At 36.4% G+C, this 19,117-nt stretch overlaps 1 protein-coding gene across 2 annotated transcripts in view; it reads left to right on the top strand.

Annotated features, from left to right (window-relative positions):
• Nucleotides 1-3,242: 3,242 nt before the first annotated feature.
• LOC137627694 (putative uncharacterized protein DDB_G0291608) overlaps nucleotides 3,243-19,117 on the top strand; it is a 20,014-nt gene continuing 4,139 nt past the window's right edge. The window contains exons 1-6 of one of the 2 annotated variants that reach the window (XM_068358911.1): nucleotides 3,243-4,785; nucleotides 5,446-6,362; nucleotides 9,067-9,145; nucleotides 16,611-16,720; nucleotides 17,840-18,066; nucleotides 18,824-18,924. In XM_068358911.1, coding sequence (XP_068215012.1) covers nucleotides 3,759-4,785; nucleotides 5,446-6,362; nucleotides 9,067-9,145; nucleotides 16,611-16,720; nucleotides 17,840-18,066; nucleotides 18,824-18,924 — 2,461 coding nt within the window. In that variant the 5' untranslated portion in view covers nucleotides 3,243-3,758. Of the gene's footprint in view, nucleotides 6,363-9,066; nucleotides 9,146-16,610; nucleotides 16,721-17,839; nucleotides 18,067-18,823; nucleotides 18,925-19,117 lie in introns of both variants that reach the window. The other variant, XM_068358910.1, reaches the window with a different exon arrangement.

Raw genomic sequence — 19,117 nt, 5'->3', positions numbered from 1 at the left:
ACTGAATCCATCTCTGCTGTCTAGCCTGGATGGGAGGACAGAACACTGAATCCATCTCTGCTGTCTAGCCTGGATGGGAGGACAGAACACTGAATCCATCTCTGCTGTCTAGCCTGGATTGGGGGACAGAACACTGAATCCATCTCTGCTGTCTAGCCTGGATGGGAGGACAGAACACTGAATCCATCTCTGCTGTCTAGCCTGGATTGGAGGACAGAACACTGAATCCATCTCTGCTGTCTAGCCTGGATTGGAGGACAGAACACTGAATCCATCTCTGCTGTCTAGCCTGGATTGGAGGACAGAACACTGAATCCATCTCTGCTGTCTAGCCTGGATTGGAGGACAGAACACTGAATCCATCTCTGCTGTCTAGCCTGGATTGGGGGACAGAACACTGAATCCATCTCTGCTGTCTAGCCTGGATGGGAGGACAGAACACTGAATCCATCTCTGCTGTCTAGCCTGGATGGGAGGACAGAACACTGAATCCATCTATGCTGTCTAGCCTGGATGGGAGGACAGAACACTGAACCCATCTCTGCTATCTAGCCTGGATTGGAGGACAGAACACTGAAAGTTTCTTGTATAAGTTCGAAGAAAAAGAAATCCCTTTTGTTCTGATCTGACCATCGTTATGTCATAATATCCCTGAAAATTGTATATCCTAATAATAAACAGGAACTATACAGAAAGAGAAACTTGAAGTGATGGTGAAAGTTTGCTCTTGAAATAGAATGAGTTCAGGATTGGCAAGCAAGATGATCGAGTGTAGATATGGTCTATTATTAATAAAAGAAAAATAGCCCAGTGAGGAAAGGAAACAGGGAAATATAAAATGTTTTTAGAACAGCAACAACATTAAAATAAATATCTCCTATATAAACTATAGAAATTTATAAAACAAGAAGAGGATGATCGAGTGTAGATATGATCTATTATTATTAAAAGAAAAATAGCTCAGTGAGGAAAGGAAACAGGGAATTATAAAGTGTTTTCAGAACAGCAACAACATTAAAATAAATATCTCCTATATAAACTACAGAAACTTTAAAAAAAAAAAAACAAGAGGAAGAGGAATAAGATAGAATAGTGTGTCCGAGTGTACCCTCATGCTAGAGAACTCCAAGCTGCATTATACTCATACTGTATGGACTTTTTTTAAGGCCAATAAAGCACATAACCTTTGGAGCAATTGAGATGATTAAACCTTTGCTGATAAACGTTTCTTAAGCCCTGTCCACACGATCGTGCATGCCCGACGGGCAAACAGTGATACCAGGCCACAATAGTTAGTGAAAATGAGGGTTGATGACGTCAGAAGCGGGAAAACTAAAGGCAGGGATCTGGCCACACTGTATGATGCCAGATCCCTGTCTGTGGTTTTCCCGCTTCTGACGTCATCAACCCTCATTTTCACTAACTATTGTGGCCTGGTATCACTGTTTGCCCGTCGGGTATGCTCGATCGCGTGGACAGATCTTTATTCAGTCAAACAGCTACAAATATAATCAGGAAAAATAATTATCCTACAAATTCTATGTCAATTTCAACTTTGACATACCATTGTTTATTCGTTTCCTTCCTCTTGTTTTTTCCAAGTTTTTTATAGTTTATATATGAAAGATTTATTTTAATGTTGTTAATGTTCTTATTACTTCTCTTGTAGTTTATTTATATCCATATTTCATTTTCTCACTGGGCTATTTTCCCTGTATGAGCCCTTAGACTTATAGCATGCTGCTTTTCCAGCCAGGGTTGTAGCTTAGCAAGTAGTAGTAATAATAATAATAATAATAATAATAATAATAATAATAATGATGATAATAATAATAATAATAATGATAATGATGATAATTATAATAATGATAATAATAATAACAACAACAGCAATAATAATAATAATAATAATAATAATAATAATAATAATAATAATAATAATAATAATAATAATAAAGTACCGTTAGTATAGCGAATTGTTTACCCTGGATCCCTTCTTTTGACTTTTGCAATGATTCCATAAAAAGAAAAAAGAAATATATATATATATATATATATATATATATATATATATATATATATATATATATATATATATATATATATAGTAAAGGTATTTGCTTCCATTAAAACAGGTAGAACACTACATATGTTTTATGTATTTCTTTGTGTTTGGTATTAAAATACTTTAATGTACATTATTGTATACATGAAGCTAATTTGAAACTATGAATGTATGAGAAAAATTGCTTCAAATGCTTGTATTCACCTTTGCCTGCTTGTAAATAGTTTTCAAGCATTTTTGTATAAGGACCAAAATTTCGTGAATGTTTTGCTGTTTGAGGTCATGCCTTAGGTAGATCTCGAAGAAAAAAAGTATAATTATTATCAGCTGAATGAGTCGTTTATTTTGGTCTATAAAAATCTTGTATAACGAATTTACTGAATATTTTGCAAGATTGGCAATTGCTCTTTAATTCCATCAACCACATTAAGATACAAAAGGTAGTTCTTAAACTCACACAGAGGTCGAAACTAGACAATTTTCAAATTATTGACTATATGAGATATATTTATAAAATGGTAGGCTACACAAGGCACTAAAAGAGTTGGAAAACCCTGGCCCACATGGCTGAGGACTATATGAAGCCTGAAGTAGATGATGATGAATGGGGAAGTATTGATTTGAAAGCTCAAGAAATAGACGACGACTAGGGAAATCCAACTGAGGCCCTTTGCGTCAAGAGGCGTAAGAGGAGATGAGGATGATGAGACTGCTATGATTTTTAAAATGTTATGAAATTGCCTTTTTTGTAAAATATAAGTTATTATTATTTTTAAAACCATGCTCAGAAAATGTCCTACCCTTGTCCATTTGATTGAAAACTAAGGTTTCTTAACTCCCTCTCATTTAGAATACTGGATGCACAGTTAATATGTTTTCTTTTATATCTTGAAATTACATTTTCATGTACCACCTATACGATGTATCAATGGTCTTTTTGAATATTTATCTCGAATAAAGCAACTAAAGCCATTGTCACTTCTGGTTGTGGTGTGTCTTTATTAGTTTTCTATGATTTTTGTTACAAAGTTCGTACTTCTTTTACAAGTTTCCCTTTCAAGATATTTTTAAATGATACAATTTACGTGTAGAATGCACCATTCTTTATTTACAAACGTCCCACAAATATTTGTAGTTCCTTACTCTAAAGTTTTCTTTTCTCTAATTTCAGGGAAGATTCAGCTGTTCCGTCGGAGATTTGCGACCTGACAGTGATACAGAAGAAGTAGTAGAACTGAATGATATTCGACCAAAGCCTGCTCAGAGACTGGTCTTCAAATCATCGAAAATAGTAGGAAGAAATCGCCGAGAAAGAGTTGAAGAGATCGAGCTTGGATTAGAGGATGGACCAGAGGCAGAGGAACCTCTTCCCTCACCTCAGGGGAGAACTGCAATACCCTCTAGTAATGGTAATCCAGTAGCGAATCATAGGCAAGTCACCTATGCAGATCAAAATGATCTGATTATAAATATCCAGGATGAAGGGCGAGAGAGGTTACCCCCAAATACCAGAAAGTATGGAAGGTCTAAGTCCTCCAAGGTAAAGCAGAAAGGCGGTCGAAGTCGCAAAGGAGGAAAACGTTACGCACGAACTGGTGAGGGTGCTGATGGAGGTTATGCTGAAGAGGTTGTTCTTAAATTGAGTGATGATCCTCCTCGTCAAATTATTTTAGGTAGCAATGATCCTTCTCAAATGAGTTGTGCCTTATACAACCATAGTGATAGCCAGGAATCGGTTCCTAACATTGTCGTAACCCAGAATGAAGAGGATTTTGGTGTTGATGGAAATGACCATCCTGATGATGATGATGAAGACGACTTTGTTGTAGAAGATGTAAGAACTGGCGCCCAAAGCTACATTGATCCAAAGAAAAAGGGAATTCGGAGCAAGGTCAAGGATAAATTGTTCCCAAACAGGCATTTGCCTACGAAAAAGAAGATTGATAGATCAAAGAAAGTTGAGCAGTTTGTTGATTCTATTATGATAGAAGATTTAAATCATGTTGGACGAGTGACTCCTATATTTGATAGAGAAGAGTACTTAACACACGATGACTATACTCAGAAAAGGAATGTTTTACTCCAAAACCACCCAAAAAATTTCATTGAAGGTGACACAGAAATCATCACATTAGATTTTCCAACTACTTCTTCCTCCCCGAGTCCTATGAATGCTAATCATATGATGGAACAAGAAAATAAAGAGTTAGTTATGAAGAGGAAAGAAGATAAAAAGAAAGGTTTGACGCTGGAGGGCATAGAAGAAGAATCGACAGATCATGCTAACATTCTTCAAAAACCTGTTATATCCCCTGAAGCTTATGAGGATTACATTGGAGAATCTGTTGAAAACGATTACCCTGAACTAGCAGGGGGATCAGATTTCCAAAATGACCAGTATGACGAATTATTTGCACAAAGGGAACAGGAATTATATGAAGAAGAACAAAGAAGACTCCAACGCGAGCAGGAGGAGTATGAGTTACAACAACAGGAGGAGTTACTTCAACAGCAGGAAGAAATACGTTTGCAAGAAATTTTGGAACAACAGCGACAGGAGGAATTGCGTTTGCAGGAGGAGGAAAAAGAGTTGATGTGGCGCCAGCAGCAGCAACAACAGCAACAGCAGCAGCAGCAGGAACTTGAACAAAATCCTACAGGTCCTCTTTCAGGTTCAGCATCAATGAGTTTCATGGATGACCACAGTCCTACAAGTAATGGTAATTGTGATTTTTATCGTCAGTGTATTGCAAAGACCTCTAGAGACCTTTCCCAGCCAGTCCCTGGTAATTGTAGTGTAGAATGTAATTTTGGTGAATTTGACTTTGGTGGTAAAGATGATTATATCAGTAGTATTAAAACTAATTTTGTGAATAGATGTGCAATTGATAATCACTTGAGGACTAGTTGTTCTATAGGAAACAGTAGCACTGGTGGGGATAAAACGCCTAAGAGAACTATAAGTCTTAGCAGTTCAGCTAGTGCCTCAGGTAAAGAATCCAGAAACAATAGTACAAGTACATCAGAACACAGTAGTATGTCTATAAGTACATGTAGTGTTTCCAGTAATGCAGTGAGTGTAAAGAAAAATAGATCCTGTCTTTTTTTACCAACGAGTACAACAAGCTTACCTGAAATATCAATAGAGCCCCCCACTCCGCAGGCACCAAAGCCTAAAGATAATTTTGACCGTGAAAATAAGATAAAGTATGACCTTAGAATTCCTGGTTATAGAAGTATGTTCCTTACTGTTCCCGGTTTTGATGATGATGATGGTGACCGATATCTTCCCAGATATTCTTATGATAGCAATGATGAAGAAGAAAGTAGTAGTGATGATGATGTTGTTCATAAACCGAGAGTTTTTGCATCCCTGGCAGGTATGGCTGAAAACCAAAGGCTCAGACGCTATGGAAGCAGTTGTGATATTGCCCAGTTTGGAGTATATGGAGAAAGTACTTCAAGTTATGGTAGAAACAATGATTTTAATGCAAATGCAGAGGCTTTCAACTGCAAATCTAAGGTGGGAGGGACAGGATCTGGAGCTTTTGTTGCAGACAAATTAGCAGTTTTTGAGAAGGTCGTAGAAGAAGAACACAGAAAATTCATAGAATGTCAAGAAGTACGCAAACGTATTTTTAAGCAACCAAAAAAGAGTGGGGAGTACCTGGACAAGTTTTACAATCCACAGATTATTGAAAATATTGACGCAAGAGCTAGTGTCAGAAGCCGAAAACTACGTTATTATGATGATGTCTTTGACAGTGATGACAATCCAAGGTCCCCATCTCCAATTAGGGCACACTCTCCTCCATCCAGAGCGCTATCTCCTCCATCCAGAGCGCTATCTCCTCCATCCAGAGCGCTATCTCCTCCATCCAGAGCGCTATCTCCTCCATCCAGAGTACTTTCTCCTCCACCCAGAGCAGTTTCTCCTCCTAAACATAATATGACAGGATGTCCTACAGGATACAGAGTTCCAGAGCCTCCGTGTGTATCTCCCCAACCTCGAAGTCATGTCATATTATCTTACAGCAGCGAACCCAGTGAACCCCCTCGCTCTCCTTCTCCTTTACCAATGGAGGATGATTATGATGTTTATGGTTACGTGGGAGGTTGCCCTAAACCTAGCTCTCCAGGCCCTGCATATGGCAACAACACTACTCGCCAGTGCTCGCCCGAGCCCCAACCACGGCTAAGTGAAACTTACTCTTCAAATGATCGAGTGACTTCACCAGGTCCAAGCAGTGCCTTGAAACCAGATCGTGTCAGCTCTTTAGACAAACAGACAAATGAGGTAAGGCAGATGTCCCATTGCTCTTTATACAGCATAGAGTGCTTTTCTATAGTTTCAAATTATTATTTACTCGAAAGTTCATATATACTTTTTTATAGGAAATAGTATATCGGTTTATAATCACTCAAAAGTCCATTTGCATACTTTGTTAAATTGTTTTTTTTTTTATCTACAGTATATAATACTATATATGTACAAAATACTGATATATTTTTCTTCTATTATTGGAGTAAAATGCATAACTGAACATAGTTTAATCATTTACATGCGGATATCACAAAAATGTATTGAAATTTTATTTCCCATTTAAAGGAATTTTGGGCAATTAGAAGTTATTTTTGACGGAAAGTGATCTGAGTGAAAGGTTAATTTGCAAATAATGAAAATTGCTGTTATGAAGACATTCAGCCCCTTGTTGATGGTGTTAATGTTTTGAAAATTGGTTGAATATAAAATGATAGAGAAGGGCAACGCTATTTGAGGGAAGAGTGGAAGGAGCTAGTATAAGTTTAAGAATGCTTTTTGAAGGTACTGTTGAGGATAGAAACAGGGCATGGACTTAAAAAATGGAAGGACAACGAAGATTTTTTGGATTACAAGTGACTGAATGGTTGTAAAAGGTGTGTGAGGTATGTTTGGATGAGGAAACGCTTCAATAGGAATGGATAAGGGTTTTAATTGAAAAAGGGTTTATTTGTCTAAGGGTAAAGGTGACAGGAGTTTGTGGAAACAAGGAGGTCATCATTATTTAGCCTTCTAGGAAAATGTAAGATAGGATCTTCACTGATCAAGTAAGAGGGCTACTTCACTATGGTAATGGCAGGAGCGTAATAACAATTGCACTTTAAAAAAAAAAAAAACGTTTTCATGGGGAGGATACAATTACTTCATCAACCTAGGGTTGCAGTAGATATTTGACAGAATTGAATTCATAAGTGATAGATTGCAAAGGGTTGTTGTTGATGAACGCCATAGTGTGTATATATAGGAAGGTGATATCTGGTGTTCCTCAAGGTAGTGATCTTAGCCCATTACTTTTCATACCATATACACATGACATGTGGTTTTGCCTAGAAATCAAGCTCGTAACATATGCAGATGATACTATTCTCCTTGCATTAATTCCATCTCGTGAATGTAGATCTTGGGTTCCTGAATTCCTTAATAGAGATCTAACTATAATTAGTGCATGGTGCAAATTATGGAGCATGAAGTTGAATCCTAACAAAACTCAAAATTATGATTGTAAGTAGGTCAAGGACAGTGGCTACTCAATACCCAGATCTCAGCATTGATAATGATTTTTTTTTTTTTTTTTTTTTATCTGTATGATGAATTTTAGGTGCAATTCTTGATAGCCAATTTACTTGTGAGAAAAAACATTGGGTCTTTCTCTTCTTCAACTGCAAAAAAAATGGGTTATTGAGAAAGTCTTAGGATTTTCGGTGGTCACCCTATTCTGAAGAGGTGTCTTAATTCTTTCATTCTACCTAGTTTTCATTCTACCTTATCTTCAGCTGCTTAATTTGTTGGACAGGAACTTACGGTCTATTAAATTTCTTATTCCTGATCTAGATATTAATCTCGGGTACTGTCATTCAGTTAGTTTGTTATGAATGTTGCATAAGATTTTTCATAATTCTGACGATCCTTTGCATTCTGATCTTCCCGGACAGTTCCATCCTGCTCGTAATATTAGGTATGCCGTTAATTCTAATAGTCAGGCCTTCTCCATCATGAGGCTCAATACTACACAGTACTCTTAGAAGTTATATTCCAGCTGTGACCAAGTTATGGAATGATCTTCCTAATCGAGTAATTGAATCGGTGGAATTTCAAAAGTTCAAACTTACAGCGAATATTTTTTATGTTGTACAGGCTGACATAAGTTTCTTTTTATCGTTTTTTTCAGTTTATATATGAAAGATCTATTTAAATGTTACTGTTCTTAAAAATATTTCATTTAATTGTTCATTACTTCTCTTATAGTTTATTTATTTCCTTATTCCCTTTCCTCACTGGTCTATTTTTCTTGATGGAGCCCTTGGGCTTATATCATGCTGCTTTTCCAAGCACCTTAGCTAGACTTTGTGTACATATATATATATATATATATATATATATATATTCATATATATATGTATATATATATATATATATATATATATATATATATATATATATATATCCTGTTTTGAATGTGGGATACCATAACGTGGGGAAAGGTTTTCCGTATCGTCATGATCAGCAATTCTGTACTAGTTAGGGCCACTCATACTAGGTTGGTTTGCTGTGAGTGATCATTCAAAAATCTCCCACCATCACCAATCCCCACTGGCCGCATGGACATGAATTGTCATGTTAGGCCTTTGTCCTATAGTGGACTAGAAATGGCTTCATTTTTTGTTGTTGATTTATATATATATATATATATATATATATATATATATATATATATATATATATATATATATTATGGTCAATGTCATACAAGTATCCTCGACCAGGATTCGAAACCCGGCCGGTCAGATACTATAGTCTTTGAGTGATTTCGCCTGAGGGTCTGATCACAAGGTCGTTAAGAGAATCCAGATTTTAATGTATCAATATATATGGCTTATTTGATATATATGTGTATATATATATATATATATATATATATATAGGAAATCTACATAAAAATTTACACACTTTGTGATTGCAGGTGATGGAGATGCTAGATAACAGCTATTTGGACATGAATGACCTGGATGCTATGAATGGACCAACGATTGGAAAATCAGGTGAGAATTTATGTAGTTTTTTTTTAACTGTTAGAAATTCTATAAGACTTGGGAGTTACTGCATACTTTCTGTTTTAAATAGGGTTCAGTTGACAACATTCAAGTTACTTTCCAGTATCCATTTGTACCCACCTGATGAGTGATGGTTTTTTTATGCTCTTTTGTTTTAGTAGTAAAAATATTTTTTTATTTTTTTTCAGAGGAATAATTCTGATGGTGATACACTATTTTTGGAATGGTGAATTCTTAGAAATTATGTTTCAAATTCAACCGAGTATCCAATTTAAAATAAATTTTTTTTTCTCCTCAAAATTGGTGTAATTCATCAAAAAGGCATCTCAGCTAGGGTTTAAAATATTTTTGTGCATGTTTCAACTGATTTTACTGTTGAAGGCATCTCAAAAGACATATCTATTTTAATGGGAGTAGTCAATGAACACTTCCATGGATCGCAGATGATATCACTGTTGTGTAGTCCAGCAAGGGATTCAGTGCTAACTAAGAAAGTAAAAAGTGCACTTATTGTATGAAGGTAGTCAATGAACACTACCAGTGATTACAGATGATATCACTGTTGTATACTCCAGCAAAGGATTCAGTGCTAGCTAAGAAAGTAGAACGTGCACCTATTTTAGGGGGGAACAATACCAGGTATTGCAGATGATTATTACTGTTGTGTACTCTAGCAGGGGATTCAGTTCTAGCTAAGAAGGTAGTAAGTGCACTTACTGTATATGAGGGTAATCAAAGAACACTACCAGGTATTGCAGATGATATCACTGTTGTGTACTCCAGCAAGGGATTCAGTGCTAGCTGAGAAAGTAGTAAGTGCACTTACTGTATGAGGTTAATCAATTAATACTATCAGGTATTGCAGATGATATCACTGTTGTATACTCCCGCAAGGGATTCAGTGCTAGCTGAGAAAGTAGAAAGTGCACTTACTGTATGAGGGTAATCAATGAACATTACCAGGTATTGCAGATGATATGACTGTTGTGTACTCCAGCAAGGGATTCACTGCTAGCTAAGTAAGTAGAAAGTGCACTTACTTTATGGGGCTAGTCAATGAACACTACCAGGGATCGCAGATGACATCACTGTTGTATACTCCAGTAAGGGATTCAGTGCTAGCTAAGTAATTAAAGAGTGCACTTACTTTATGGGCTAGTCAATGAACACTACCAGGGATCGCAGATGATATCACTGTTGTATACTCCAGCAAGGGATTCAGTGCTAGCTAAGTAATTAAAAAGTGCACTTACTTTATGGGCTAGTCAATGAACACTACCAGGGATCGCAGATGACATCACTGTTGTATACTCCAGCAAGGGATTCAGTGCTAGCTAAGTAATTAAAGAGTGCACTTACTTTATGGGCTAGTCAATGAACACTACCAGGGATCGCAGATGATATCACTGTTGTATACTCCAGCAAGGGATTCACTGCTAGCTAAGTAATTAAAGAGTGCACTTACTTTATGGGCTAGTCAATGAACACTACCAGGGATCGCAGATGATATCACTGTTGTATACTCCAGCAAGGGATTTAGTGCTAGCTAAGGAAGTAGTAAGTGCACTTACTGTAAATGCTAAAATCATACCATTCCACTGCTTAACTAATGCAAATTCATTTTAGCAGCGATAATTTGACAGCAAGGAAGAGTCGAGCTAGAGACCGTTGAGTTTTACTTGTCCAAATGTTTAACAGATCTCATGGGACTAATGACACTGGGTGAACGTTCAAATTTTGTGGTTGGCTAAATGTAGAATCCTAATTATATGCCTTACAGAAGTGGCCATTAAATAGTGGTAAAATAGATACGTACTTATAATGAAAGATTGAAAAAATTATACTGCACTGATAAGACAAAGTGTTGCTTTTAACACCAAGCTAAAAAGAAAATTTCTAGGGGTCTACAGTAAACTTTCTGGTTAAAATAAGGCTCTAGTGGCTACAGAACTTTGGCAAAGAATCATCTTTTTCATTCTCTGTAACTTGACAAAGAAACCATGACTGAAGGTACTGAAATATAACAAACTTTACTGATAAACAAGGTATTATGCCATTGATTTTCAGACTTCTGTTTAACATCACATCATTACTGAGAGTTCAGAAAAGGAAAATGTTCTGGTATCTGCGAAAGAAATGAGCTGTAGCAAGTTACTTCACGATACTGACATTGTCATCAAATTGAGTACAGATGTGGCGCAATAGTTGGTGAATTACCTCAATTGCATGGCATATTTGTACAACTGTAAACAAACGCATTAAAGTACATGAACAAGCTCTATATGACAAGAATAAAATGAACACATAATTGCTTTTTCCAAGTTAGTTTTATGGGTTTTTCTTTTAAAGGTCTAAATTTCGCTCATGAATGGCAGAGGCAAGGGACAGTAGAATTGCCCCAGCAAGTAGGACACTGCCCTAGAGACTGGCCATATATCAGCGCCCAAGCTCCTTCTTCACCCAAGCTCCTTCTTCACCCAAGCTAGGACCAGGGAGGTCCAGGTAATTGCTTGCTGATGGCTCAGCAGGTAGACCTATAGGCTCCCTCAAACCCCCCATCCTTAGCTCAAAAGGATCGTGAGGTTGCAGCAACCAAAGGAACTAACGAGTTTGAGCGGGACTCGCAGCCCAGTGTGGCGATTACCTGGCAGGGACATTTCCCTTAGGCTATCACAGCCCTAGAAATGACTTGACAAAGAGCAACTGGAACAGTTTTCGTTTTGATATATGTAGCTTTCATTCTACTTGTCTAAAGGACCAATTAGTCTTTCGTATTCCTCAGCTACAGGCCCATTAGCAAGGAAGGCCCTTCTAAAAAGATGTTGGTGCTGTACTACCGTAGAACGAACACATAAATAAAGTAAATCTAAAGAATCTGCCTTGATTTAATGGGACATAAATTAGCACAAGCTGCAATTCAGTTGCATTGAAGAGAAAATTTGGACATCAATTCTAAAATTTGAATGCGGGATTGAACATGGTGGAGATATTAAGTTCCAATTTCAATATGGTGCATTCAGATCTGACCTTGCTTTGTCACAGTTGTTACAGAACAAATGCAATACAGGTGCACATATTTCTAGACACTCCAATTTATGCAAATTTGTATACATGATTAAACATGATAAAGATAGTAAGTCCTAATTCCAATATGGTTCATTCAGATCTGACCTTGATTTGCCACAGTTGTTACAGAACAAATGCTATACAGGTGCACATATTTCTAGACACTTCAATGTTCGTTAAAACTACTTGTACTGATTATATGAGCATATGTGTATTTGCAAGATAAACAGGAGACAACATATAGATACGAACATTAGCATGGCTTCATCCTTTCGTACAATAGTCTTCAAAATATTAACCCAATTGAGATGCTACCGCTAGAGAGTTAGGGGGTCCTTTGACTGGCCAGACAGTACTACATTGGATCCTTCTCTCTGGTTATGGTTCTTTCCCTTTGCCTACGCATACACCGCATTGTCTGGCCTAGTCTTTACAGATTCTCCTCTGTCCTCATTATTATTGTTTTTGTTGTTTTTGATGTTGTTAATAGTTTATATATGACATGTCTGTTTTGACGTTGTTACTTATTTTAAAATGATTTATTGTTAATTTGTTCTCTTCATTTATTTATTTCCTTATTTCCTTTCCTCACTGGGCTATTTTTCCCTGTTGAAGCCCCTGGGCTTATAGCATCTTGCTTTTCCAACTAGGGTTGTAGCTTGGATAGTAATAATAATAATAATAATACACCTGACAACACTGAGATTACCAAACAATTCTTCTTCACCCAAGGGGTTAACTACGGCAATGTAATTGTTCAGTGGCTACTTTCCTCTTGGTAAGGGTAGAAGAGACTCTTTAGCTATGGTAAGCAGCTTTTCTAGGAGAAGGACACTCCAAAATCAAACCATTGTCCTCTGGTCTTGGGTAGTGCTATAGCCTCTGTACCATGGTCTTCCACTGTCTTGGGTTAGAGTTCTCTTGCTTGAGGGTACACTCGGGCACACTGTTCTATCTAGTTTCCCTTCCTCTGGTTTTGTTGAAGTTTTTATAGTTTATATAGGAAATGTTTATTTCAATGTTGTTACTATTCTTAAAATATTTTTTTTCTTATTTCCTTTCCTCACTGGGCTATTTTCCTTGTTGGGGCCCCTAGGCTTATAGTATCCTGCTTTTCCAACTAGGGTTGTAGCTTAGCATTTAATAATCATAATAATAATAATAATAATTAGGAGAAGTTTATAGCTCATGTATAGCATGGAGTTCTATGGTAACCAACCTTAGGAACCAGCTGTTTATACCTTCTAGTTGTGTCAGTGTATGGATGTTCCATTTCTCAAAGGTCATATATGCGATTGTCACCAGAATAAATGTCCAACAATTGTATTCACTTGTAAGTTCACTTATTTTGATTATATCTAAACATTTCATAGTTTTTGTATTTTTATATGCATTATTATTTTTGTTATTATTATTATTATTATTATTATTATTATTATTATTGTTATTATTATTATTATTGAATGCTAAGCTACAACCCTAGTTGGAAAAGCAGGATACTATAAGCCCCAATGAAACAAGGAAAAATTAGATGTATTAAAGAATAGTAGCAACATCAAAATAACCATTTCCTATATAAACTACAAAAAACTTTAACAAAACAAGAGGCAGAGAAACTACATAGAATAGTGTGCCCGAGTGTACCCTCAAGCAAGAGAACACTAACCCAAGACAGTGAAAGACCTTAGTACAGAGGCTATGACACAATGATAACTGAAGGACACTTAGGAAGTATTAGATATTAGGTTAGCGGGTTAGTTTATCGCTGCTTTCCAAAAATAAAACTTGACATAAAGGTTTAAAGGCAACTCATGAATAGCTGAGGCAAGGGACAGTGACAATGCCCTATCAAGCTGGACACTGCCCTAGAGACTGACCACATACGCATACGATCAGCGTCCAAGCCCCCTCTCCACCCAAGCTAGGACCAAGGAGGACCAGACAATGGCTGCTGATGACTTATCAGATAGACCTATAAGCTCCCCCAAACCCCTCATCCTTAGCTCTAAAAGGATGGTAGGGTTAAAGCGACCAAAGGAACTAACGCGTTCGAGCAGGACTCGAACCCCAGTCTGGCGTTCACCAGTCAGGGACGTTATCGCATCGGCCACCACAACCCCTAAAGGATATTGGCTTTCATATATTATCAAACTCAACAAAGTCACTTTCATATCCCTAGCAATATGAAATAAAGGGTGAAAAACATTTAATTATTGCTCCACACTCAACAGAAGTACAATAATCTAATTAAAAATGAGGGATTTTCATATCCTTTTTATGAGACACATTGAGAATGGTGACACTTTGGCAACGCTAATATACTCCAAGTTCTTACGATACCTTCAGGTTTGAAGTCGGTAATGAAACTCAAATAAAGCGAAGGGAAAACTTTCATTAAACATTTGGAAAATTTGCTCTCCACTCATGTGAAGTGTCTTAAAGGAAACTCAATCGTTAGCAATATTTATATCTTGAATATAAATTACCAAACATTTTTTGAAAGGTAAAATAAACGTTAATTCCTTAACTAAAACAGACAGGAAATAAGAAATAAATTTAGATTAGGTATCTTGCAACATGACTAAAAAAGCTTAAACGTAAAAAAAATGTTTCCTTCTGAAAAAAATATATATATAATGAAGATAGTTTTTCGCTTAGGTTCACCATATGCCATTTAGAGGGTAAGATTTTGTTGAAATTTTAAAAGCTATGATGAAATATTATGATTTTGATGGATAGGTATAATTTTTATTAAAGTGATATATGTGGAAGAAAAAACTTATAGATAAAATGAACCAGTTGTTCGGATTTGCTCGTTTTAAGTCTTCTTCTTTGTCTACATCTTTTCCCACTTTAATTACCAAGTTAAAATTAAACTTTGAAAGGTTTAAAGACCGCACATGAATGGTAGAGGCAAGGGACAGTGATATTACCCTATCGTGCTGGACAATGCACTAGAGACTGACCATATACACTTATGATCAGCGCCCAAGCCCCCTCTCCACTCAAGCTAGGACCAAGGAGGGCCAGGCAATGGCTGCTAATGACTCAGCAGATAGACTTACTGTATAGGCTCCCTCAAACCCCCCCATCCTTAGCTCACAAGCATGGTGAGGTTGCAGCGACCAAATGAATTAACGAGTTTTGAGTGGGACTCGAACCCCAGTCAGGTGTTCCACAGTTAGGGACGTTAGCGCATCGGCCACCACAATTATTATTATTATTATTATTATTATTATTATTATTATTATTAAGCTACAACTTTAGTTGGGAAAGCAGAATGCTATAACCCCAGGGGCTCCAACTGGGAAAATGGCCCAGTGAGGAAAGGAAACAGGGAAGAATAAAATATTTTGAGAACAATATATTAAAATAAATATCTTATATAAACTATAAAAACTTTCACAAAACAAGAGGAAGGGAAATGAAATAGAATAGAGTGCCCGATTGTACCCCCAAGCAAGAGAACTCTAATCCAAGACAGTGGAAAACCATAGTACAGAGGCCAAGGCACTACCCAAGACTAGAGAACAGTGGTTTGATTTTGGAGTGTCCTTCACCTAGAAGAGCTGCTTACCCTAGCTGAAGTTCTACCCTTACCAAGAGGAAAGGGGCCACAATGTGTAATTGAAATGCTAATAATATAATTTTAATTGCTCTTAATAGTCAGTTATATCATGAAATGCACACCGATGATGTTGGAAGGGGGTTATGTTTTCGCCCTTGTTTGTGTGTGTGTGTGTGTGTGTGTGAACAGCTTCCTGACCACAATTTTAATCGTAGAGTAATGAAACTTGTATGGATTAACTGTTATGTCAAAAGCTGGAAATTATTAAATTTTGGAAGGTCAAGGTCACGACCATGCAAAATGTCCAATTCACGCAATCTGCTATAAGTTTGGACATCGTTGTCACAGACTTCAAACTTGGTTTATATTTTAGTGTATAAAAATCCACGACAATTAATATATGTTAAGGTCAAGGTCAAAGTCGAGCAAAAGGTCGAGAAATAAGTGCCACGATGGAGGTCTGCTGTCTAATGAGTGCCCCTCTAATTAAATATCTTATCCCCTCCTATCTATAGTCAATTTTTTTTAGTGAGGCAGATTTGCAACGACTCGCAGGGGTGCCATTTTAGCTCGGAAAAGTCTGCTGATAGCTGATTGGTTGGGCAGGATAATTCTAACCAAATCACATAGCAGGAAAGTTTTCCGAGCTAAAAGGGCACCATTGCGAGTCGGTGCAAATGCACCTCATTAAAAAAATTGAATATAGTTACTCGAGTAGTATTAACAACTAACAGCGATTAGCCACTGAGAAATTAGTTTATTTTTTTTAGGCTTATAAGATATTATATATAAGAGATTAATTAATTTCTTTTCTTTCAGAAAACAACTCCAGGAGGACCAGTAGTTACGATGATTTTAACAGAAACGCCCCAAGTTCATCCTCACTGGATGCTCCTGACCCTCTCGATGATGTCTTTGAAATTGAAGAAGTAAGTATATTTGTTTTTATAAGGTAGGGGGGGGGCAGTGGTAGTCATGGCAGGTAGAATTAACCTCATCATCATCATCATCTCCTACGCCTATTGACGCAAAGGTCCTTATTTAGATTACGCCAGTGGTCTCTATTTTGAGCTTTTAATTCAATACTTCTCCATTCATCATCATCTCCTACGCCTATTGACGCAAAGGGCCTCGGTTAGATTTCGCCAGTCGTCTCTGTCTTGAGCTTTTAATTCAATACTTCTCTATTCATCATCTACTTCGCGCTTCATAGTCTTCAGCCATGTAGGCCTGGGTCTTCCAACTCTTCTAGTGTCTAGTGGAGCCAAGTTTAAAGTTTGGTGAACTAATCTCTCTTAGAGATGAAGGTGGTTTGGGCATGATCTTTGCACTCCCCAAGGTATAGATTTTTCCATAAAAAAACAAACATTCGATTTAAACAAAATTACTGTCATATTAAGTTCATTTTTTCTAAATGTAATTTTGTCTAGATTTTGACGGCAATTTCAAGAACATTAGACTCTTCTTTTTTAATTTTTAATATCGGCTTGTTTTTCTGTTGTTAAACTCAACCTTTAAAACTATTAACTCAAGATCTTAAATCCCGCACGTTGGAAAATCCTTTTTGAGATTTATGCAATTGATTCATATTTCTTGATGACACTTCTCCATCTTTATCCCTACATTAAGGGGTCGGTTGCCTGATGCGCCCTCTCTAGTGCTTTTTATCAACATCATCATCTTCCACCGAACCTCTTCTCTCCATGTCATCCGTCACCTCATCTCGCCATCTTATTCCCTGCCTCCCTCTTGATCCCCCCCCCCCACCTAACAGGTACCACCCCCTTCCCCCCACACCATCCTTCCTCACTACTTGATCGCACCATCTCAATCGTGCCACTCCTATCATTTTTGTAATCTTTATTATACCTGCCATTCTTCTTATTTCATCATTTCATGATAACACTGAATAATTATAATATTCTCTCTTAGCTAATGTTATTTTTTCATCCCTGGCCATTACCTCATGTTCTAATGAAGTTCTATTGTGTTTGTTTGTTTGACATTTTCTATATTTACTTCCGTTTTCTTTAATTGTGTCCCGCCAGTGCGATAACCTGGGATCGAGTACATCCGTCGGCCGAGGGGGCCACAAGAGGAAGGCCGCCCCCGCCCCCCCTCCCCCGAATAATTCCTCCACTCCCTCCGAGAACAAATTGGGCGGTTTCTTCAACAGAGTGAGGAGGGATAAGGATAAGGATGTCGAAAGGGAGAGAATGAAGAAGAATAAAGAGAAGAAAGAGAACAAGGATAAAGAGAAGCCTGCAGGAAAGAGGTATTATTCTGTTCTGTTGTATTATTAATCTATTATCTAATTAAGTATGCCTTTGATTTCAATATAATTATATTTTACTATCGTATCTCTTAATTATGTTCACTTAATTATGTGTGTCTTTCATATCGATAGGTTGATATATATATATATATATATATATATATATATATATATATATATATATGTATATCGATATATATAGATATATATATGAATATATATATAGATATATATATGTATAGATATATATATATATATTTATATATATATATATAGATATATATATATATATAGATATATAGATATATATATATATATAGATAGATAGATAGATAGATAGACTATATATATATATATATATATATATAGATAGATAGATAGATAGATAGATAGATTGATAGATAGAATATATATATATATATATATATATATATATATATATATATATATTCATGGTCTTGTTAACTTGATAAAGTTTGCCTTCAATTTTAATTCAATTATATTTTACTATCGTATCTCTGATACTGATAACTTAATTATGTTTGTCTTTTATTTCAATAGGTCTCTTTTTTTATTTTCTATATTTGATGATCTTAACTTGGTCAAGTTTGCATTCGATCTCAAAAAAAAAAGAGAAAAATAAAATATTTCAAGAACTGTAGCAATATCAAAATAAATATTTTGTATATTTATCATTATATGTAAAATAACTCCAGCATATTTTGCAATCGATAATTAACAATTGAATTAATTACAGGTTCCAACTTTTTGGCGGTGCCAAAAAGGCAAACGAATCTGGCAGTGCAGAGGGCGCCACAGAAGAGAATTCTCCTAAGAAAGACAAGAAGGAAGACAAAGGTAACTTTAATTGAAGATATTGAATATTATCTATAGTCAATTTCTTTTATTGAGGCAGATTTGAATCGACTCGCCGGGATGCCCTTTTAGCTCGGAAAAGTTTCCTGATCACTGATTGGTTGGACAAGATAATTCTAACCAATCAGATAGCAGGAAACTTTTTCCGAGCTAAAAGGGCACCTTTGCGTGTCGG

The sequence above is a fragment of the Palaemon carinicauda genome, chromosome 35 (assembly GCF_036898095.1).
Source record: "Palaemon carinicauda isolate YSFRI2023 chromosome 35, ASM3689809v2, whole genome shotgun sequence".
In the NCBI taxonomy this organism is placed as follows: Eukaryota; Metazoa; Arthropoda; class Malacostraca; order Decapoda; family Palaemonidae; genus Palaemon; species Palaemon carinicauda.
This window is presented reverse-complemented; position numbering and strand designations above follow the sequence as displayed.